This window comes from Ictidomys tridecemlineatus, chromosome 11 (genome assembly GCF_052094955.1).
Source record: "Ictidomys tridecemlineatus isolate mIctTri1 chromosome 11, mIctTri1.hap1, whole genome shotgun sequence".
In the NCBI taxonomy this organism is placed as follows: domain Eukaryota; kingdom Metazoa; phylum Chordata; class Mammalia; order Rodentia; family Sciuridae; genus Ictidomys; species Ictidomys tridecemlineatus.
The window spans coordinates 98,297,073-98,321,596 of NC_135487.1; the positions used below are offsets into that span (position 1 = coordinate 98,297,073).

The window sequence follows — 24,524 nt, forward strand, 5'->3', positions numbered from 1 at the left end:
TCCATTTACAACTAAAAAAAACTTTTTTTTTTTAATAAAAAAGAATTATATAAACAGTATTCAAGTTTTTGCAGATTCTAACTCAACTGAATATGATTTAATGTTTTTACATATTTACTTTTAAAGAAACATCCTTCCAACAACCAAATAAAAATCAAGATAACTCTGATAACAGAACAGTACTCTAAATTAATTCTCATCTGAACCATCTTACTTGCGAATGTAAGGCTGGGCATGTTAACCTTGAGGTCTCTTCACCAACATTGCTGATCATTAATCCTTCTAACCTTGTGGAATCATGATGTAAATAACAAGCATGAACATAAGATGCATTCATGGGAATTTATATGAGGGTGAGATTACAAGGAGTCAAACCTCAACTTCATTTTTAAATATCAGAATAACTATTACTAAAAATACAACTACTATCTTCTAATATGACACTAAGTTTACAAAGTACTTTGACACAAGTTCTATTTCATCAATCATGGGGCTATTTATTCATACAATGAATAAGTTTCTGTGCCTGTGGTCTTATTCATATTATAGATGTTAGAACAGGCTCAGAGAGGTTAAGTGGCTTGCCTAGGTCCCCTGGTTCTCCATGAGTCCTAACTCAAGTGTTTCCTAATCTCTGGTCCTTCCATCAAAACAGAACTATCCTGGTTTCTATCAATTCCTTATCATTTCCTAGTATAATAGACCAATTTCAACTGTGATGTTAATAACTGAAAGTGATTGTATACGTTCTGCTTCTCAAATAATAACAGCATTACAACCTAAACCTGTAGCATTTTTCAAATAACCAGTCAGATGAGAAGAGTAATGTGACAGGCAGATTGAAAAAGATTTGGTGTGAAGGGAAAGGAGAGGACACAGCAGTTTGAAATCCTTCAAATCATACAGTACAATACTGCCTGACCACTCTACTTGAAACTTAAGACAAGGTAGAGATAGGGCAATACCTACTTTCTGCATGAGACCTAGGGGCTAGAGTAGAGTGGAGTAAAAAGGTTGTCACCTCTACATGTGACAATGTGCTGTGACTCACTACCCCTATACCTTCTGTAGCTCCTATTATCTCATCAACCACATTTTCCAGGAGAGAAATGGTGCCCTCTCACACCCCATCCAATGTATTCCCTGAAGATGGTCTCTTTAGCTAGTGCAGGGCAGAGGATGAGACAAAATTATTCAAGCAATAGTTTTATTCAAGCTAAAAGAAAATCCTTTGTCTCAAATAATCTAAAAAATTGCCCCTTCTGTCTTGCTTTGGATTGATGGGAAAACTTTCTCTCTCTGCACAAATTTATTTACCATTCCTACCTTCCTACCCTGAAGCATATACTGCCACTTATGCTCCCCTGTCTCCATCTCTGAGTTACCAGCCTTCCTGACCTCTGGCAGCTCCAAGAAGAACACTCACTATATGCCACATAAAAGATGAAAGGTGAACCTGGGTGAATTTCAGAAAAATTCAGGTTAACATGGAAATTCAGGAAAAATAAGAAATAGTGCTAACTTCCTCAGATTTAGTAGTCCATGTTAACTGAATTTACTAAATTATCCTTTAGGTCTCAAAGACATCAGTTATTTTCCGGATCTAAGATGTTATTCAGCAGTCTGTAATGCTTCCCAGCCTTCTTCTGGATAGGATAGGACACACAAATAAAATGACAGGCAATGTCTGGGTCTTCTGCCATAAAAAGCAGGAGTTTATAATCTCTGATATGGTCAGAAGTCACCAGCCCCAGGTTATTCAGGCCACTTCAGATCCACCTGCCCAGACATTGAGAGGTCTAAAGAAATCAATGTTGTGGTAACCAGCTAGGAATCTTAATCCCTGTAACCCATCACCTCTAAGTAAGGTGCTGTCTCATCTCACTCTGAACTTAGCCAACACATTCTGACCCATCAATCAAGAGAGCCCTCCCTGCAAAGGAAAGCCCATTCTCTCTTCTACCCCACCTGTCAGCCCACCACTATCCCATGGGTATTCTCTCCTTCATTCTAAGGTGAACTATTCCTAGGACTAAAAGTGCCCAAGATCCTGTCTCAAAAGTCTAATCATCTTCAAAAACAAACATGAATTTCTCAAGGAAAGAACTGTCCTCAGCGCCTCCCTTTCCTCCACAGCATCATCCTATGCCCCACTGATCCAGAGCTAGAAGGGACCTTTCAATAGCAGAATGTGTGGCCTGTATCTAATCCACCTGTCTGAGTCACTGCCTGTGCTGGCCTAAAAATGTAACTTTTCTTCCTGATTTACTAAATCAGAATCCCTGGAGTGAAGCATGAAATCTACATTTTAAATCTGTTCCAGGTTTACTGTTCTGGGCTGTTCCACAACAGGGTTTGAGAGTTCCTTCTGGTTTAATGCAGCCCCCTTCCTTTACACAGAAGGAAAGTAGAGAACAGGAACAAGAGAAGTGAAATAAGCTTGTCCAAGGTCACACGGTGTTTAGGTGATCAAATCTGGACTGAATCCTGTCTTTCTCACTGACAAGCACAGAACCAGCTAGGAATGGCCTAAAATAGCAACAGGTCTACTAGCCCGTGGCTGCCGCTGGCCCCTGCACTCACCCGCTTGTAGACGTCCTCCCGGCTGGCCTCATACTTCTGTTGCATGCGCTCCTCCAGGAAGTAGATGCGCAGCTTGAGGCTGAAGTTCTCCTTCTTCAGGTCATTGAGGTGCTGGGACAGAGTGCGATATCCATTAGACATGGTGGGCAACCCATGAGGAGGAGCATGCCCGATCGCCCCCTCACCCCAGGAACATGATGCAGCTGCACCACGGCATGAATGGAGCCGGCTGGGACGCTGCTGAGGTTGTGGGACCCCAAGGGAGGCCGGGGCTACGGCGACATGGCCCCGGACACGGGCGCTTTCTCCAGGATTTGGGACTGGGTTCACTGCTCTGGGTGCTGGAGAGCAATGCGCTTTCCTTTTTTACCTCAGGGAGATATTTGCGGAATCCCTGACAGAGGAACATGCTGTGTGAACTCAGACACAAGTGGTGTAACCCGACTCCAGGCCAGGACTAGGCTGTCACCCTCCTGGAGCCTCCCAGGCCCAAGTGTAGGCAGTTAACAGTTTCCAGGAGAAAAGAGGGGCTGACCCCCAGATGCTTCCAGGAAATGGGAAGGGGAGTAATACAATGTGACTGTGGCGGAGGGCTTGCAAAGAAGAGAAGGAAATAAAAGGGTGTGGAGTGCTGGGGAGGGGCTACTTACTTTAAGCTCTTGGTGGCTGATTTGTATCAAAAAATAAAATAAAAATAAATTAAAAAAGAAAGTGTGGCCAGAAACAAGATTTCTATGGAGAAGAGCACATGTACACAAAATGGCCCACAAAAAGGTGACCACATTGCAAATATCCTTTTAGGTGCAAATTTTAAAGGAGCTACAAACCAAAGGAGTCTCTAATTCCTTTAGGTGATCCAGAGCTCACCTCTGATCAATTCCTTTCAGTTTTCCTCCTGATTTTCAATCCCTGAGCAGTTACATTAATAGCCTTTATTCCCTGCTTCTCCCACCTCCAGGCACCTCCAAAGAAAGTGAATCTTCTAGTTGAGTAGGATCTTTGCAAACTGTTTACTAGTTACAGGAGCTCACACAGAGAGAGGGTCAAGGACACCTCCCTCTAGGGAAGAAGGGATGGGGAGAAGAGAATGTAGGAGGAGCAAAGGGAGGGAGCCACCCTCCTGGAGCCTGTTGATTTCAGCCAGTCACTGGCTCTTAACTCAGGCAACTGCCAAGTGGAGCCAAGTACTCCTCACCAGATCCTGCTCATAAAGCAATTTAAGATCTTTGAGTGACAGCTGCAACATTAGCAGGAAGTATTATTTATGCCATATCACAGGGACATTGAAGGTGACTAGGAGACAACCTCACAGCACAAATATCAAACACAGGTTCTTTGTTCAATAATAATACATTTTTTAAAAATGAATATTAACATCCAAGTAAAGGAAACAAGTTTATGCATATGTCAACCACTCACTTTCCCAACCTACTTGCTTCTCATATTTTCAATTCTTTCTCAAACTTCCGTAAAATGATTCAAGTCTATATCTCCTGAGTACCCACCAGATTGATGAAGACAGTCTCAAACATCAAAGAGCTAGCTGATCAGTACATGTTAAGATATGCTTTACACTACAATTCTCCAAGATTGTGTTTTTCAAACTGCAATGCAGCGTGCGCACGCACACACGCACGCACACACACACACACACACTTAACTGAAATAAATATTTCACAAAGTAATTGTTACTATCATTATGCATGATATGCTCTAACATTTCTCTTCTTTTTCTCTTTCTGAGTGACCTGCTAAGTTGATTTCATGAGCAGCTCATAAATCTCAACCTGTACTTTAAAAAAAAAATCATTGACTTTATGGAAACATAGAAGAAAGAATGATCAGTTCTTACTGAAGTGATACTAGGAAAAGCTTTGCTAGCACTTGAACTAGCACTTTGCTTTTGAAAGAAAAAGATTGAATAAATTAAGTGACCTCAGCAGGGCAGAATTAGAACTGTGCATTCTTCCAAACAGATTAGGATTATAAGTAGGCAACACATTTCTTCACGGAGAGTTGATAATTTAAGCCAAAATATTCCACCCTTTTGAAAAAACCTACACACTTAAAATTTATTTAACTATTTTCATTAAATCTGAAATTCTGGAATAAATTAATATGTTGGGCTTACAGACCATGAGGAGCAAAATCTAAATTAAAATTCAAAAAATACTTTTCTGAGGTTGTAGTGGTGCACCCTGTAGTCCCAGATACTTGGGAGATTGAGGCAGGAGGATCATTTGAGCCTAGAGTTCAGCCTAGGCTGGACAACATAGTAGGATCCCATCTTAGATAAATAAATAAAATTTTAAAATACCTTCTCTGGTCCCAGTTCTGTAACTAACTGGGCTTAAGAGTGTACTTTTCTAGAGGCCCAGCTGTCTTTATGTATAAAATGATATGGTTGGGAATGGAGTGATTTTTAAGGCCCTTTACTACTTTAGGTTCTTAGAGAGATAACCTATTATTATCACTTCCATTTTGTTCAAAGAAAGCCATGCTGCCAGATCCTAGATTAGTGTTTAATCAAGCTTTGGCTGTCAATTTGGATTCTTTTATCATGTAAGAAAAAAATTAATAAAAGATTTTTGGGAAATAAAACTAAGAATTCAGGCTATTCTTATTCAACCTATATATTTCTGGACATCTATGCCTGTTTTCTCCTGTGCCTATTTCTCTGCTCCCTTTTCTGTGTGTATTTTTTGGGGGGGCAGCCCCTTAAAATTGGTGCTTAAATGATAGTAAGTCCTTAGCCTTTTGCTTTTTTGTTGTTGTTTTGTTTTCATGCTCTCTCCCTTAGAGATTTTATCCACTTTTAGTTCCATAACTTTTACCTCCCAAATAACTCCTAAATCTCCAATCAGCCTTCTGGATCTAGACCTATACGTCCAACTCTTTGCTAGATAGCTCAACTTGAATGTCACATACTCAACACAAACTTCATAGCAAATACTTTTGCGGTAGTCCCTTTCTACTTCAGCCATCTCCATATTAGAGCCAAAATAATGTTTTCAAGACTCAAATATATCCTGCCATATCTCTTAATTAAAACTCTTCACAGTCATCTCATCACTTTTAGATTAAAGGGAAAACACCACCACATGTCTTTAAGACATTCACCTCTTTTTTTTCCCTTCAAATCCTGTTTCAAATTCCATCCAAATAAAACTTTGCCTCCTACTCTAGTTTCTTCCTCTCTTGAACACCTCCCTAAGGCAAATATTAACATCAGCAAGTGGTTCATGTGATGCCTTTTGATATTTCTTTTATTATCTTGGAAGGTTATTTATACTGTTTAGAGGTATTTAATTTTTCATGTGTTTGAACTCCCTACTAGTCAAAGCCACCCAAGGAAAGTGTCAATGATTACATGTCTTCATCTGTTCCTACAGCTTCCACAACACCCTAAAACCACATCTGCAGTAAGTCACACCACTGTGCTGCCACACCCTGTTTAAAGTCACCTCAAAGATTTTAAAGATTGGCAAGGAGTAGTTTGTATCTTTGTATTCTCTCCTCAGTATTTATAAAGCACTCCCAAGTATTGTGGAATTGATGAATGGACAAGTATCCCATAAATATTATGTTTTGCCTGGATTATTCTTATAATGTAAAAAGTTTGTATTAATAGTTGCAAAGAAAATACATTTGTGAAAATAGTAATTGTAGAAAAATGATGTTTTGTTCACCTAAATTTCTCAGATTGTATGCCCACCCTCACCTTTTCCCTGAACTCCAATTTATACCTAACTTCTTAGTAGAAATCTCCATCTGAATATAGACATCTCATACTTGTGATATCTAAAATGGAATCCTCTTTCTTCCCAGCAAACATGATCTTCCCTCATTGGACCCTATTTCAGTTTGTATCAACTCAATGTTTATAGTTGTTTGGGCCAAATTCTTTTAAGATTTCCTTGGCTCGTTCTCTTTCTTATACATCACCTCATCTGTCTATGAGTCTTATTGTTCCATATACAGTATGTTTGAGTATACGCACGCGCGCACACACACGTTCCATGCAGCACCACTGCCACTGGAATTTCTGCCACTACGCTCCAAGATGCCATCATCTTTACCCCAAATTATTTGAATAGCCTCCTCTACTGGTTCCCCTGCACCAACCCTAATTCCCCTACAGTCTATTCTAAACACAGAACCAGAGTAACTCATTTAAAATATGTCAGGTTACTCATCCATGAGAAACCCCTGTTGTCTACCTCAGAGTAAAGGCTGATACTGGTTCATCAGCCCTTAAGGCCCCGGGGCCCTGCATGACCAGGAGCCTCTCTCCTCCTCTCAGATTCCCTCTTGTACTCTTCTTGTCACTCTCTCCCTATACATCCGGCTCCAGCCACAGTGGTTCCCCTGACTCTTTCTCAAAAACTGTAAGCACCCTTCCTCCTCGGGGTCTCTGAGATAACTGATCTGTCTGCCTGCTATGTTCTTTCTTTAGAAAGCTACAGGATCTTCTTCCTCTCCTTCATCTTGGATCAAATGTGACCTTCTCTAGGCCCTGGTTCAATCCCCAATACTGCAATAAATAAATAAATAAACCACAAATGCTACCCTCTCAAACAGGTGACTTCCCTATTTAAAACTATAACCCACCCATGCTTCTTGTCAGCATTCCATATCCCCCTTCATTATTTTTTTAATTCTATAGTATCACCACCTTCTAAAATATTACATTTACTAGCTTTACATATCTTGTCTCCCCCTAGCATGTAAATGCAATGAGAAAGCTGAATTTGACCTATTTTTTCTCTATCACCAGTGCTAGGAATGGTGCCTGGTACACAATAGGTACTCAATAAATACTTGTTGAATAAAAGAATGCATGAAAATTAAACTGCTGGTTTCTTTGTCCTCCCTGGATTTAATTATAATAAAACCCAATCTGAACACAAGATTAAGAAGACATTTTAGGATAAAGGGCATACCTAAAGACACTCCTCCTTTTAAAAGGGGTATTTTATAAACGAATTATTCTAACAAACTAATGTTAAAATGCAATGCAGAATCTGGTCTTTCTATAAGAGTTCTGAAAAAAATAGAGAATAATGTATTAAATTTGTAAGCAAAGGACAATACAAACTGTATAACACAGAAAAAACATAACAATAGAAATTAGGAAGGAGAGATTGCCAGAGAAGATTCCATAGAAAATTGGTGTTTTATTGCCCATTAAAGGATTAAATCAGGTTTGGGTGATCTGGGAAGAGGTTACAAGCAATCCAGGTATGTAGAATATAAGTGAAGGTACAGAGGGCCAACTGGTGTGAAGCAAAGGGTACACACCATCTTGGAATAAGGGGGCCAGAGACTACAGGGCATGAAGAACTACATTGGGGAAATCTTGAAAGTCAGGGTGAAGAGCCTTGACTTTGCTCCTTGAGGCAGGTCCTGGTTCTCAATGTGGACAAAGTTATGGTTTAGATATGAGGTGTCCCCAAAAAACTTATGTGTGAGAAAATGCAGGAATGTTCAGAGGTGAAGTGATAAGATTATGACAGCTGCCACCTAACCAGTGGGTTAACGCACTGATAAGGATTAACTGGGTGGTTAGATGTGGCTAGAAGAAATAGCTCACTGGGGGCATGCCTACAGGGTTTATATTTTCTCTCTGGTAAGCAGAGATGTCTCTCTGCTTTCTGGTTGATGGGAACTAAGCAGCTTTCTTCTGCCACACCTTCCAACTATGATGTTCTGCCTCATCTTGGGCCCAGTGTTATGAAGTTGGCCAACCATGGTTTGCCCCACTGAAGCCATGTGTCAAAATAAACTTTCCCTCTTCTAAACTGTTCTTGTCAGGTCTTTTGATCATAGCAATGCAAATCTGACTAAAACAGGTAAGGAGAAAGGCAGTGGCGGTAAGAAGAACTGGGAACTGCTTACAAGCAAGATTGTTCTGTTTCTTTGTTTACTGATTATGCTTTGTCTTATTACTTCGCTTTCTGTAGCTTTACCAAACAATACCACACATGCTTGGATTGTACACTCAACCTACCAAATCAGGTCTCCCAGGCCAGTGTATTTTCAGAAGCTCCATATTATTTAGACAATAAAACATTGCAGGCTTTGGGACTTATTCAGTGTTTATACCTTTGTTTTTTTCTCTCTCAGTAAATCTCATATCTATACTTTTCTCTCAAAACGATTTTTTCAAACATGAATGGCTTGACCCTGCTCCTTTCTTAATTTCTTCTTTCTACCTCTTCCATAATGTATTAGCCAAGACTGGAAATAATACTGTAATAATGACTCCATCAATGCCAACAATAGTTGGAGGATTACAACCCAGCTGTTGTATGTCATGCTCCATTAACATCACCAACTGTCAAGTCAGCCTTTAAAAAACCCAACTCCACATTTGCTTAAATATATTCAGACCCCCCCATATAGCTCTTATAATGGAATTGCTTGAAAACATATAAATCTCTTGCCAATCTCCTAAAAATAAAGTTCCACTTCACTAGAAATGATTAATCACTATGATAGACACATTCTTTTCAAATATAATAAAACTTCCACAATTCAAACTCTGCTACTTTGATATCCGTGTTAATTCATATCTTTACATTCCTTAAAAATAAAATTTTTAAAATAAGTTAATATAGTAAACAAGGAGCATGAGAGTAGTGTTTAAAGTAACCTCAACATTTTATTATACATTTACAAGTAGATAGCAATTGTGATCATATTATGCACATTTATCTAGGTGGGGTGGTATAGAATTGTGAAATGTGCAATAGTTTTTGAACCAAAGAGATCTAGGTTCAACTTCTGGTTCTATTATTTTCTAATTGTGCAATTTGTGGACAATTACAGAATAATAGTTTATAGTAGGATTGCAATCAGGAGATTGGGATCTAGACAGGTCACCAAGAGGGTTGTAACTATATCTGTAATGCTACTGTTTTGTTTTTCCACCTGAGACACACAGAGTGAAAAAAATGGTTGTTCATATTTAGATAATAGATACACTGACAAGTATTCATTATTATTTGTATATTCCTGACATTTGTGAAACAGCTCATAATTTTTTTTTGAGTAAACCAGAGAATGTTTTCATATTTATCATTATGTAAGGCATTTTGAAAATTAATGGCCATCTTTCATACTGTTCAGAATGTGTGGTGCTAATATATCCTTAACTCAGTTGTCTGGCATGATAAAAAAAAGTGAGAATCAGTATATATTATACATTTTTTCCTGAAAGTAACAAAATAGCTCATAATTTTTCTTAAAAAATTAATTATTTTAAAGAGAATGAAATGAGGAATTTTTTAAGTAGAGAGTTATCAACTAGATATAAGGATTAATTCTCTATAGTAGAGTTGAATGTAGTGAATTTATTGCCAAATTCCTTTCATATATTTAAATATCAAATCTTTAGTAGGTACTTGCTTTAAAAAAATTTTTTTTTAAATTTTTATTTTTTAGTTGTAGTTGGATGCAATACCTTGATTTTATTTTCTTATTTTCATGTGGTGCTGAGGATCGAACCCAGGGCCTTGCACATCCTAGGCGAGCTCTCTACCACTGAGCCATAACCCTAGCCAGGTACTTACTTTTAAAAAAGAACAATATACCTGCCACAAAAGGGACTTAACTAAAACTGAAGAACCACTTGTCAGTGATATTGTTAAGAGTCTTCATATCTCAGCTAGAGAGAACTTTTAAGATCTTTGGCCATCCTGAGAATCTATGTTTGACACATACTTTCTCCTAGAAACAACTCTACCAAAGATGTTCTCTACTGAGAGAGCTATCCTTTTTTGAGTAGTCTCAGAATACCCATAAACTCTCCTATAGCACTAAAAAGGTAATAAAAGTCTATCTACTCATACTGAGTGCTCTGATTGCCTTTTGCTACAGGAAGAGGTAAGTGAGTGTAAGGGATACCATATTTCCAAAACAAAAGCAGTAACCCAAAGATGATCTCCAATAGACTGTTTAAACTTTTAACTTTTCTTACTGTCTTATTTTCAAGATAGCTCTAAAACAAAGGCTCACAAATGGCTAGGAAGTATTTTCTATATTTCAGAATCCAGTCAAATATAACCTAGGAAGCCAATTTGTCTTGGATTGAGGGAGTGAGGCAGATAGGAAGGGTTGGGGCAGATGAAGGGATTTTATTCATAATACATATATGTATATATAATATACATATACGTAGAAGAATTTCTACATTGTTCTGATAAAATCTGAGTTGCAAGAGTACTTAATTTAATTCCTGGTTGTTTTTTAATGATTTAGACTTATATTATAAAATTAGCTGGATTCAATTATCCTGTCTTTTCCACAACAACCACTGACATGAGATTTGATGATGTATACAACACTTCAACGTATATTATTTCATTGTACCTTCACTACAATTTTTGGAGTACACAAATTAGATATCATTATCCCCATTTCCCTACTTAGGAAAAAGAGACATCAAGAGCCTTAGCTGACTTGCTCATGAAGAGGAAGAGTTCAGACTACAACTTCCCAGTTGGACTCCACATTGCACAGTCATCAGGGTTTCGGTCATGAGACTATATATCCCCTGTGAGCCTAAGATTGACCTGTGACTAAAACAGTATTTCCCCTTTGTTATGATTTAGATATGGAAGGATCCCCCAGAAGCTCCTGTGTTAATGCAGAAATATCCAAAGATGAAACAATAAGATTATGAGAGATGTAACCTAATCAGACTAACCTAGTTTGGACTGACTGGGTGGTAACGGGCAGGTAGGATGTGGCTTCAAGAGGTGGGAGACATGCCTGGAGACATGCCTGGGAAGGATTCATCTTTCCTATGTCCACTTTCCCTTTCTCTCTCTCTCTCTTCCTCCCAGCCTGCATGAGGTGAGCAGCTTTCCTCTGTTCTACTCTTCTGCCATGATATTCTGCCTTACCTTGGCCCCCAGAGAAATGGAGTCAACTGACCATGGACTGCACCTCTGAAACTGTGAGCCCCAAATAAACTTCTCCTCCTCTAAGTTGTCTGGTCAGTGTTTTGGTCACAGTACTGGAAAGTTGACTAACATGCCCGTATACCTCAGGTCTCCAACATCTTACCAAAAAGCATCCTGAACTGTAAATAATTATCCCTCTGTCCTTGGAGGACCTGACCATCTGAGCCTATGTAAAAAATCACTTTCTCCACTTTCAAGATGAGTAAACCAAAGATGACCCTCAAAAGGTTAAACATAACAGTTACCATATGACCCAACAATTCCTCCTCTAGTTTCACACTCAGAAGAATTAAAGCTATATGACCCTATAACAACCTATACACAAATACTCATAGCAGAATTATTCTTGATAGACCCAAGTGAAAATATCCCAAGTGTCCTTGGGCTGATGAATGAATGCATAAAATTTAGTATATCCAAATGCTGGAATATTATCCAAACATAAGAAGGAATGAAGTACCCATACATGCTACAACATGGAGGAACCCTGAAAACACAATGGCGTTTTATTATTAAAGTAAATGGGCCCAATGCCATGTGTAACTAATTAAACAAATAAAAATAAAATTTAAAAAAAGTAGAAGGGCACAAAAGGTCATATAGTATATAATCCTGCCTATATGAAATATTCAGAATACACAAATATATGGAGAGAGAAAGTAGATTTGTTGTTCCCAGGAGCTAAGCTAGAGAGAAGGAGAAATAGGGAGTGATTAATAACGGAATGAGGTTTCTTTCTGGAGGTGAAGAAAGTGTTCTGGAGAAAGACACTGGTGATGATTGTACAACTCTGAATTACAGACTGTAGAAGGGTGAGTTGTGAGGGATATCAATTATATTTCAATAAAGCTATTGTTTTAAAAAAAGGAATTGAAAGCTAGGAGAAATAACTTCCTCAATCATTTTCCCTTTATAAAGGTTTTCTGTAATAAAGATTTAGTTGTATATTTAAATTCAATTCAACTTAGTTAAAGTTAAAGGCTTAGAATTGATCATGTCTAGTCTGGGTATGGTGGCACATGCCCGAAATTCCAGCGGGTTGGGAGGCTGAGACAGGAGGATCAAGAGTTCAAAGCCAGCCTCGGCAATAGTGAGGCACTAAGCAACTCATTGAGACCCTGTCTCTAAATATAATTCAAAATAGGGCTGGGGATGTGGTTCAGTGGTTGAATGCCCCTAAGTTCAATCCTCAGTATGCCCCCAAAAAGAACTGATCATGTCTAAATATTTTGCATGTTAATCCTATTTAAATTGTGGGGCACTAACAGAAAGGCTACATGGAATATCCTCTTAATGGCCTTCAATAATGATCATTCATAGCTAAAGTTTTATTATAATTCCAGATAAAACAAATTCAAATATGTTATCCATTCAAATATATAATCTATTCTATATTTTGATACAAGGAAAACATTCCCATTAGGCTGTCCTGATGAATATTTATAACATTTGCATATCACATTCTAACAAGGAAAATGTAAATCGAAGTCATTCAACTCAGTCTTCCACTCATCAATTCTTTTACTCCAACACAGAGATTTCTGCTTACTGTTCCAGAAACCAACTACTGATACCTGCCTCAGAAAGACTGGGGATGCTACAAAGACTTCACTTTTTTCTTTCAGATTGCACAATAAACAAATTTATCTTTTAAAACTCTGTTTCTGAAATTTCTACATAAGTTCTAAAATTTCAGAGTCTTTATATGCTAAACTATTAATACCATTTCATTTTCTCCCCTAAAACTCAGAGCACATCCTCTACACAGCTTTTTCTTAAAATAACTGGACTGATGACAGGAGAGCTAACAACAGGTTGATTAACAAACCCTATCTTAAACAGCTTTAGTATGAGCATAAAGGATGAGGGTTCAGATGATGTTCCTGCTGCCTCTCCCCACGACAGATAGAAAACCACACCACCCCCAATCCTGGAATAGCAAGATGTCGTCATCAGCACCACACCAGAGCACTGTGAACTATATAAAAACAAAACAAAACAAATAACAACTTCCCTGACCACCAAAAATAGACAGCCCAGACAGAAATAGTGTGGCCAGAGACAACTAAATGAACTGCATGGTAGAAATGACATTTGAGCTGCAGCATTGCCTGGAGCTTCCATGGACTTTTAGGCTCCAAACTAGATTTTCCCTCACCTTAGCCCAACCAATACCTGCAGGAGATGATGTTTGTCCACCTGGTTCAACTCAGAAAGACTATCTGTTGAGCTACTAGAATTCAGGGGGAAATGCCAATCAATGGCCTCAACTTTTTTCTCAAGATTTTCAATAATCCTTTTTCAATCCTTCTCAAGACATGAAGGCAGTTTTGAAGGCATGACTAGGATCTGCTGTGGTTGTAAGAGCTAAGAGTTCACAGTGATACATGAACTACCATAGACTGGTCAGCAGCAAAACACTAACCGAACGTAGAGGGTGAGTTGAGAGAGACACAGCCAACATGATCCCAAATCAACACTCTAGTGCTCCAGCCATGACAAAAATCTTCTTATTTCTGAACTATTTTTCTGCTGCCTCTAGGACTTTGCAGGGGTAGCAGCATTAGCATGCAATGTCCCTCCTCTTTACTCCTCCTTCAGCTCAGATGTTAAGTAATTAACTAAGATATTAAAGAAGGCTACTGACCCTAAGGCTAGACAAGAGCCTCCTCCTGAGTGCTTTCACAGCATTATGCACCTATTCTTATTGTGGTCTTTACCACAATCTATTAGGATTATCTAATATTGGCTGTCTCCCCAAATACACTTAGAGCTCCTGAAGAGCAGAAAAGATCTTTACTTTTCTCCCCAAAATGAAAATCACTTCATTGATTTATTGGTTTGTACTGTTGTTTTAATGATCATAAAAATACTGTGTTTGTTCCAGCTGTTCTCTTTTCTCCCAATGAATGGCATAACTTAGGAGTTGCTCAAGCAACTTGATGATGTCAAGAAAGCTTGACACGACAAAGTACAACAACAACAAAAAGAAAGAAAAGAAAAGAAAAGAAAGGGAGGCAGGTAATGTTAACTATGTACCTCGAACTCTGCCAATCATTATAGTTAGTAGTGAAAAGACATTGTGTATATTATATTATGGAGCTCAGATTCTAACAGGAAAGATTAACTATAGCATTTATACTATTAAACCATAGATAATTCATAGTATTAAAAGGAAAGTTCAAGGTACTCTGGAAATTTACAGCAGAGTAACAAGTTTCAGATAGGAATGGGGAGATAACTTGGTGGTAGGTCATCCTTGGCCTTCACTGATTCCTTCACACCCAAATCAATAACTTAGTTCTGTCAATTATGCCTTTGAAATCTCTCTTTCATCTGTTCATTTATCTCATTCCTCTGCTGGCATCATCATCAACTTTTGCCTTGGATGTTGAGCCTCCTAACCATTCTCTCTGCCTCAAGGCTTTAGTCCTCCTATCCAGAGTCCATGCAGAAGCCAAAGAGACCTTTCTAAAAAGCAAATATGATTATGTCGACTGCCTGTTTAAAACCTTTAAGCACTTCCCATTGAGCCTGGATAAAATGTAAAGCCTTTACAGAACTGATAAGGCCACATGTACTGGCTTCTCTCTCTTATCTTCTCTCTCTTATTCTCCAGTCTTAATTTTTTTCCCACATTGCTTATCTCCCATGTTCTAAGGATATTGACTAGCTATAGTTCTTTCTCTCATATGAATCTTGATTCATATTGTTTCTTCTACATGGAACATTGCTTATTCTCCCTCTCCCATCCCATGTTAGTGGTTTATTCTTCTTCCTGTTAAAGTAAATCAACTTTTCAAATTGAGTATTATTAAAAAAAAAAAAAAAGCAGAGAAAGATATTCCTGGACTGATTCATACCACAATGCCTCATCACCTGGGGCCCAAGAACTGGCAGAATATGAAAATTTCTCAACCTCTCTAAAAAAAATGAAATCCACCAATATGTTATTAGAAAGCCCTTACACTAAGAAGTTAATAAACTCAGGATCAGAGCACCCAAGATTCAGTGTCTTGTTATTCCATATGTCCAACCACACAAATGTCAGCTTTGCCCTAGGGAAACAACATACTAAAAAAAAATAATAATAAGGAAGAGACTATAGAATATGCTAAACTTTTGTCCAAGAGAATGAAAGAGGTTAAAAAAAAAAAAACAGGAATACATTGCCAAGCCAAGCCCTCTCTGAGAGCGTCGAAATCTAAAAGTCAGAATCTAATCAAAACTAATAATTTTTAAGAGTTGGGGCTGTGGTTATGGCTCGGCAGTAGAGTGCCCACCTCTCATGTGCATGGCCCTGGGTTTGATCCTCAGCAACACATAAAAATTAATAAATAAATAAATAAAGTAAAAGTGTTGTGTCCAACTATAACTACAAAAAATAAATTTAAAAAAAAAGAGTAACATATAAGATCAGGCCAAAAAAAGAAAGAAAGAAAACAATGCTGGATAACATTTACCCTTAAACACACATCACTGCATACATTCACACCTGATCACTGTGGGATTAACAGCCAGGACAGGGGCTGACATGTAGTACATTCTCACATACTGGGTGGATAAATGAGTTAACCCATAAATGTATAAGGGAATCAGTTGTCCACAGAGAAACATAATAAAACTATTTCTAAGAGGTCAGACTTTGTAATCAGTATACTTATATTCATATTCAGCTCCAGTACTTCCTAGTCATTTCCTATCTTCAGTGAATCTTTTGTGTCCAAGTGAAGATAATGATAGTAACAACTTTAAAGGCCTGTTAGGAGAACAAAATAAGATAATGCAAGGCAAATGCATCCATAGAAGTGGACACATGGTAAGCACTCAATAGATATTAATTAGTATCCTTTTTATTGTTATTTTTAAATTTTATTATTGGAATAGAAATTATGATAACAATGGAAATTCCACAGGGTCAACAGGAAGGAGGATAGGGCTTTTTTAAATATTTTTTTTAGTTGTAGTTGGACACAATACCTTTATTTTATTTATTTACTTTTATGTAGTGCTGAGGATCGAACCCAGAGCCTAGCATGCACTTTACCACTAAGCCATATCTCGAGCCCCAATAGAGCTCTCTTCATATGGTGAAGAAAAGAAATAAGGACAGAGTAATGAGATTAAATTTACAAAAATGAAGAATTATTCTAATTTAAAGCCTTATTCGCTGTGGAAGTAGTTGCTCTCTTTTCTGTGTTGCTAGCCATACCTTACACAAATTGTTCAATTTTTATGATTTACTCTTTTTGATAAAGTTACTTTATTAATTTTACAACCAAATGTGAGCTAATATGTGTGTTTCTATATGCATGTATATACATACACAAAAAACCAGAGAAATGTTTTGTCCTGATAGTTAGGACAAAAAAAAAAGGCCTTAAAGACATATTTTCATTCATCAATTATTCCAATCTTGAAATATCTCATCCTCTGCTGCTTTAAAATTGTTTAAATAAAATATTTTATAATTTAAATTTCTGATGCCACTCATCAGGTTTTATACTCTGTGAATGGTAACTTGCATATGTCTCAGTCATTCCTGTAGTACTTAAGGAAAAACATGGTTGATGTGTTACCTATCTCTGGCAATGTTGCTCAGGAAACAAATGTCACTAAAGTTCTGTAGAAGGCCTTTGAGGAGTCATGTTTAACAGGGAGAAAAGCTATGCTTATGAACACGGAAAGTTTAGAATCTCCCTCCTTCTCATCTAATAACTTTATGAGTATCTTAGGACACAAGTGGAAACAAAACTAGTATGCTTGGGACACTGTGGTTACGGAAATATAAAAGCCATTTTTAAAATTAAAATGCAGTTCACTGGTAGCATTCATTTCAAAGACTATAATTACAGAGAAACACTCAAAAACACTGAAACTGCAGAACATAAAGGCAGCGCTGACATGACCCAGATTCACCTAATTAGCAAAGCATATCCAGACTCTGATAATTCAGCGTTCCATAAAGGTAAAAAGTTTAAAAGCCTCTCCATTTTAGCACTTTTTTCTTCTTTCTCCCTCCACCCAAGACCCAAGTGGAAAAGTTTGCCAGGTTGGGTGGGATCTCAACAGGCTGACTCACTGTGGTTAGATTGCGACTGCCAGGGAAAGCTGGCTTCAGTCTACAGTTAGAATGCTGCATCTGGTTTGACTAGCATTTTCATGTTAAAGACAACATTATTAGAAAATGTGTAAACAGAAGAGCCCTGAAGGGTAGGGGTCTTTGTTAAATCAAGAGGAGCCCCTTCAGGGCTCTTCTGTGGCTTCTGCCATAAACCAAAACTGCACACATTCCACCAATGGAACCTCTCCTTCCCCAGATGATCCTCTTATAAATTAGAAAGATGAACTCAAAATTTGCTGAAATAAAATAAATATTTAGAAAAGTGTCTGGTGTACAAAATCACTCAAAGTGTTTATTATTATTAGCTACTATTATGAGCCTCTTAATAAGTTCTATGAAATATTATTTCAAGAAGTCTACATTTTTTCCTTCCTTTACATTTCTAATATGACCAGTTTAAACTGAAATAAATGTACATTTCTTGGTTTTCCATTCTACCACCAATACCCACTTTAGAACCATTCACTTATTGTGAATACCAAGTAGTGGCAAGAGAAATACAAATCCAGTGGAATACCCAATCTTCAGAACTTTTCCATAAGTTTAATTGATAAATATTTACTGAGTGCTTATTACATACTAAATTATGCCAGATTCTAGAGAATAGAAAAGAATAAGCAAGAGGTGTTCTCTGTCCTCAAGAAGCTTATAGTCTGGGTATATATTCTATGATTAGAGTGTTACAGTAAGCATCCTAAAAAAAGCAGGGGACCCTACAGCTGAAACTCAAAGAGTGAGAAGGCTTTAACGAGGGGAAGTATGAGAGAAGGTTTTCCAGTAGTAACAAAGACATGGAAGTATAAAACAGCTTTGAATTACAAGTAGGTCAGAATAATGGAGTAATTAATGGAGTTTTCTGTGAGAGAGAAAACTGAGCGCTAAAAGTGGATTTACAGTTTACCTAGAGAACTCTGGTGGAATTCTCATCTATATCACTCTCCATAGAAGGAGCTTATGATTCCTTTTCCAGATGAGCCAACACTTTCATTAGTACCATACTTCACCAAGTGAGCTCCCCGCTGCCTCGAAAAACTCACTATTTTAGGTCGAACAAGGGACAGGTATTATTTTCAGGCTCTTGTCATGAAACATCAGACAAATTTCTTTGTTATTCCTTGTGCCTGTAGTTCCTTGTTTGTAAATGGGAATAATTGTAATGCCTTTTCCACAGAGTTATTGTAAATATTAAATGAAGTAACACTATCACATACTTAGAACACTACTTGACATGTAGAAAGTGATCACTAGATGCAGGAGCTGGGATGGGTGGTATGACCATTCCTTGGCATACAAGGATTTTTTTTCTCAACTATTGACCATGTCCATTTGTATATAAAAATTAATTCTTTTTTTATAGTCCTGGGGTTGAGCTCAGTAGAGCTCTCTACCACTGAGCTATGGCCCCAGCCTTTTTTTTTTTTTTTTTTTTTGAGACAGGGTTTCACTAAGTTACTGAGTTGCCCTCAAATTTGCAATCCTCTTGCCTCAGCCTCCCAAGTGGCTGGTAATAAAGGCAAGCACCACTATACTCAACTTTAAAATTTATATCTGACCTAATAATCTGTCAGGATTGATGATTGTGATATATAATAAACTCTAGAACCCAGAAAAAGTCACCGCTTCTGTGAGCCCTGGTTCTATTTTGGAAAACCAGGACAATGATGCTTGTTTCAAGTCTTATAAAGACAAACTAAGGCAACTTAAACACATAACCCACTGATCTAATATACAGATCTGGAAAGAAAAGAGATCCCTTTATCAGTGCAAACTCTTTATAACAAAGCTGACAAGGCTTTAAAATTAATTAAATCACTCACACATTCAAAGACACAAATGAAGGCTATATGCTAAGTGATGCTCTCCTTTCATCCTGTGAAACAACATCTATTGGTCTCAACCTGACAAACAGAGCTGGGAGTTACAATTTAACTGACACTTAGAAAGGTGAATCAAAGCAGGGCCCAAGGCATTGCTCTTCCTTCCCTCCCCATTATTCTTCACCCCACTCCTGCTGTTCACTGAGGGTACAGAAGGAAAGAGAAATCATCATATCTTCAAAGTTTTGCCCTTCTTATCCCTTTCCCCTGCATTGACATAACTGTCCCTTATCATTTTCGCTTGTTAACTGACCAATTATCTTTTGGTTACATAATGTATCCGTTTTTTCACTTTTAGTCTATAACTTTTTACTCTGGAATCAAAGGCATTTTCCCAAATTTCCTAAAGCAGCAAGTATTTTAGAAACAATCACCTTACTGATGCATTAATTTTTTACTTCTCTCCTTGTTTAAGCTCTCCTTTCTTATCTCCATATAATCCGGTCTCTCACTGGCTCACTCACAAGTATATCTCTTTCTTCTCCAAAAATGTTCTCACTGTCTAGAGTATTGCACTCTCTCTCTCTCTGACTAGCAAAATATAACACAATTTTGGAAACCTCTTTCATTGTATAGCCATAAGAGATAATCACTGGTAGAAGGCCCTTCACCATTCCTTTAATAAAATTAGATATGTTCGGGCTGGGGATGTGGCTCAAGCGGTAGCGCGCTCGCCTGGCATGCGTGTGACCCGGGTTTGATCCTCAGCACCACGTACAAACAGAGATGTTGTGTCCGCCAGCAAAAACTAAAATAAATAAATAAATTCTCTCTCTCTCTCTCTCTCTCTCTCTCACAAAAAAAAAAAAATTAGATATGTTCTCCCAAATTTCAGAGTACAGTGTTCTTATCTCCATGACAGCACCTTTAAGTAACATAATGTCTGAAATTCCTAATAAACAGTACCTATTCGAAGGGCAGGAACAATTTCTTAAAGTGATCAAACATTTGTTGCATGGATAGATTAAATAAGAATAGATGAAATACAGATTCCTGGCTGCTCATCTCAGATTGCATTCCTTTGACATCTTCTTCAAGCTGTGGAGGAATTAACCCTTTTCTGACACAAAACCTTTAACATGTTACTTCCTGTTTTACAGTACAATCACCCATCCTTTATCCCTAGACTCCAGAATGCATAGTTAAAATCTTACAAAAAAATCTCATGGTGTTCTGTCACTTTAAGGATGGAATTGGAAGGTAACCTGACCCTTCCTATATTTTTTCTAAGGTTTCCTCCAATTTTCAAGTCCTCTCATGCAGGTACTAATCTACTAAATGAATGAATATAAGAATGAACACGTACATGAGCACAACACAGCATGGTGGACTGGCAAAGAGTTTCTGACAAAGAAGTGTTTTAGTCTCATTGTTTTTTTACTTATTACTTGATGTACAGAGGAGAGAGATTTAACTATCTCTTATTGGCCTTTTCTCTGCATCCTAACTTGGTTTCTGTCAGTGATTCCCCAAATTAAGAAATAAGGACAAATCCATGATATTAGACCTGAACTCTAAGAGAAAAGGACTCAGGACTTTATATCTTAAAGTCAGCTAAGCCCTGCTCAGCCCCACAGCATCCAGCCATTCAAACTTTCAGTGGAGGCAACACCCATCATGTCTGTGTTCCCAGTCACTTCTCAGCCACAAGGAACACATGGGAAGACTGCCTGTCAAGGCTCCCCAAACAAGGAGCTCTCATCCCTTCTGCAGTAGCAGATCCAAAAGGTGGGGGAAAAGGAGGGGCCTGAGTTACTACCCCACTCCCACAACCAGACACACAGCTTTCAGAGGCCCAGTCTTTAAAGTCACTTAATATTCCTGAGAATTCTTTGATTTTTAAAAAAATCAGTGTCCATGACAAACAACTCTGATCAAGAAGACCAAGAGTAAGTTGTTCAATTCCTAACATGTTATATGGAACATTACTGTCTTGGCAGTATCTAGTACAAATAATTGAAGTCCCAGGAAAACATTTATAACTACAAGATGAGAAAAGACAGGATAAACCATTTCAACACAAAACTTTTTTGAAAAATGGAGTTTTATTGTTTTATGACCAAAGTGATCAATTCCAGAGTAAAAGAAAACCACAGGATCTAAGGATCTAATTACGCAGTACTCATGTGAGGCCTGCCCATTGGGTAACCCCCAGAGGGCACCAAAGAGCTATTTCTTTTTTTAGAACATGGGTAAAAGACATTATGGGTGCCTCTTTCTGGGCCCTATGATCCCAGCAGACAGGTCCTATTGTATAGATTTCCTGGGATCAACCCAGCTCCAGGAGAGCTGGGGGTCTATATTACATTATCAGTCATTGCTCTTGACCAAATCTAAGGACAAGCAAGGAATATCAAGCAACATGGCTAGATGCTTGATGAGATGCAAATGGTTCTGAGAAACCTCATAGAGCAAACAATACTCAGATCTCTGGAATGGTCCAAGACAGTAATAGAGAATATAATGACAGCTGACTGGACTGGGACTCCTGGGCTTACTATGTCGCAGCTACAGAATCTCAGGGTGCTACTTAAACTTCCTGACTTCATCTGAGAAGTAAACAAGAACACAAATGGTGGGGCTGGGGTTGTGGCTCAGTGGTAAAGCACTCACCTCGCATGTGCGAGGTCCTAGGTACAATTTTCAGCACCACATAAAAATAAATAAATAAAATAAAGGTATGTGTCCAACTACCACTAAAAAATAAATATTTAAAAAAAAACACAAACAGTAAAACAAAAATTGATTGGTATAGGCAAATATCCATAAACCACAGCCACCAACACACAGCTAACAGAGCATATGCTTATGGGACAAAGGCTCTTCAAACACCATTATGATGACTATGCTTATAACCCCAACTAATGTACACATCATATTTTTAAAAGACATCACTATTCCATCATACTGTTTTCAATTGAGATTAGAGCTATCCATCGTGTGACTTACCTTCTCAAAGTCTCGAAGAGCCTGGGTCTGCACCTGAGGGGGCTTCTCAAATGCTCTCAAGAAATGTGTCTGTCCAAAGGGGACCTTTTCACCATTTCTCCAAGTCTGTGACTGCACTGGTGGGCCTCTATCTTTAGTGTCACTAAGAAAAGCTGTCAGTGAAAAAGAACAACAATGAAATTTATATAATAAAGGCACCTTGATCATTCTAAGTGGCACATTTTGGAAGATTATGGTTTCCACAAAAAGCATTTCAATTCTGGACCACATAGAAAGAATTCATATAAAGTAGCCTGAGGTAGATCATATTAATAATGGTTCTTAGTAGGAAAAACTACATGGTTTGTGTTCATGCTCCTTTGCAATATGGTGTTCCGACTCCTCCAATTAAGTAGAATCTATTTCTCCAGCCCTCAAATCTGGGGTGGCCCAGTGATTTGCTCTGAATAACAAAACATGATGAAAATGATATTGTATGAATCCCAGAAACTATGATTCATAGTAAGAAGCTTTTTTCTGCTCCTGCCTTTTTAGCACCTCAAGACCACAGTGCTATAAAGCCCAGTTTACCTACTGGAAAAGGAAAGGCCACGTTCCAGGAAATTAAGATGCCCCAGCTGATACCCAGTCACCAAATGCCAGACATGTGAGCAAGGGTATCTTGGACCCTCAGGCCCAGGCAAGCTGTTAGATTAGTCATTTCAGTGATCCCACATGAGAACAGCAGAAAAAAAAAATGCCCAGTTTGCCAACAGAGAACTGTGAGAAATAATACAGTATTGTTTTAAGCCAAGGGTAAGCAAACCTATTCTTAAAGGGCCAGATAGGATTTTAGGTTTATGGGCTTCACAGTCTCTGTCATAACTACTCAGTTCTGCCCATGTAACTCAAAGCAGACACAGACAATACATAAGCAAATAAGCAGGACTAGGTGACTGAAATTTTATTTACAAAAAAATGGATATTGGTCTATGGGCTGAAGTTTGCTGACAATATTTTTTTAATATCTTTATTTTTATTTATTTATTTTTATGTGGTGCTGAGGATGGAACCCAGGGCCTCACACGTGCGAGGCAAGTGCTCTACCACTGAGCTACAATCCCAGCCCTGCTGACAATCTTTTCTTCTTTCTTTTCTTTTCTTTTTTTTCTTTTTTTTTTTTTTTTTTTTTGGTACCCAGGATTAAACCCAGGGATGCTTAACCATTGAGCAACACCCCAGCCCTTTCTATTTTTTACTTTGAGAAAGGGTGTTACCAAGTTGTTAAGGGCCTCTATAAATTGCTGAGGCTGGCTTTAAACTTGAGATTCTCCTGCCTCAGCCTCCCAAGTCACTGAGATTACAGATTACACCACATCTGCAGGACCCATTCCTGTTTCAAGCCACTAAGTTTGGAGTAGTTTGTTACATGACAAAAAATAACCAAACTAGTCTAAAAGGAAAGAAAGGGCTGGGGCTATAGTTCAGCAGTAGAGTGCTTGCCTAGTACATATGAGGCCCTGGGTTCAATCCTTAGCATCATTTAAAATAAAAAAAAAATAGCATAAAAGTATTGTGAAAAAAATTTTAACTTTTTAAAAAAGGAAAGAAAAAAGCTACTAGCTAAGAAGTATTTCTACAAATCTCTGTATGAGAGTTTTTCAGGATACTACTTAGGAATAATAATTGTAGCAACCAATATCTTCATATAGCACTATAGGTTACAAAATAATTTCCCATGAATTAATGCATTTATAGAGTCACAGCAACTAGTGAAATAGACCAATGTGATTACTGAATTCATTTTACTCCTGAGTAAATAAAGGATCAGAAAGTTTGCTTGCCCAAAACCAATCCCATGTTCTTTCCACCCATCTCTCTTAGCAGTATGCTAATACTGTGTTAAGTCTAAGACTCAGGAGGAATGAGACAAAGGGGTCAAATTTCAACCATTCCATTAATCAACAGAAGTATTGTTCTTGGAGGGCCTGTGAACCCTATGCCTAGTTCTGAGCATTGACACTGTGAAAAAATAAGGGTCTT

At 37.9% G+C, this 24,524-nt stretch overlaps 1 protein-coding gene across 19 annotated transcripts in view; it reads right to left on the minus strand.

Annotated features, from left to right (window-relative positions):
* Pde4dip (phosphodiesterase 4D interacting protein) overlaps positions 1–24,524 on the minus strand; it is a 228,908-nt gene that overhangs the window by 143,585 nt on the left and 60,799 nt on the right. For 14 of the 19 annotated variants that reach the window (XM_078026881.1, XM_078026897.1, XM_078026895.1 and 11 more), the window contains exons 3-4: positions 22,503–22,654; positions 2,584–2,694 (exon numbers count right to left, since the gene is read on the minus strand). In XM_078026881.1, coding sequence (XP_077883007.1) covers positions 2,584–2,694; positions 22,503–22,654 — 263 coding nt within the window. The remainder of the gene's footprint in view (positions 1–2,583; positions 2,695–22,502; positions 22,655–24,524) is intronic. The other 5 variants (XM_078026871.1, XM_078026868.1, XM_078026885.1 and 2 more) reach the window with 1 other exon arrangement.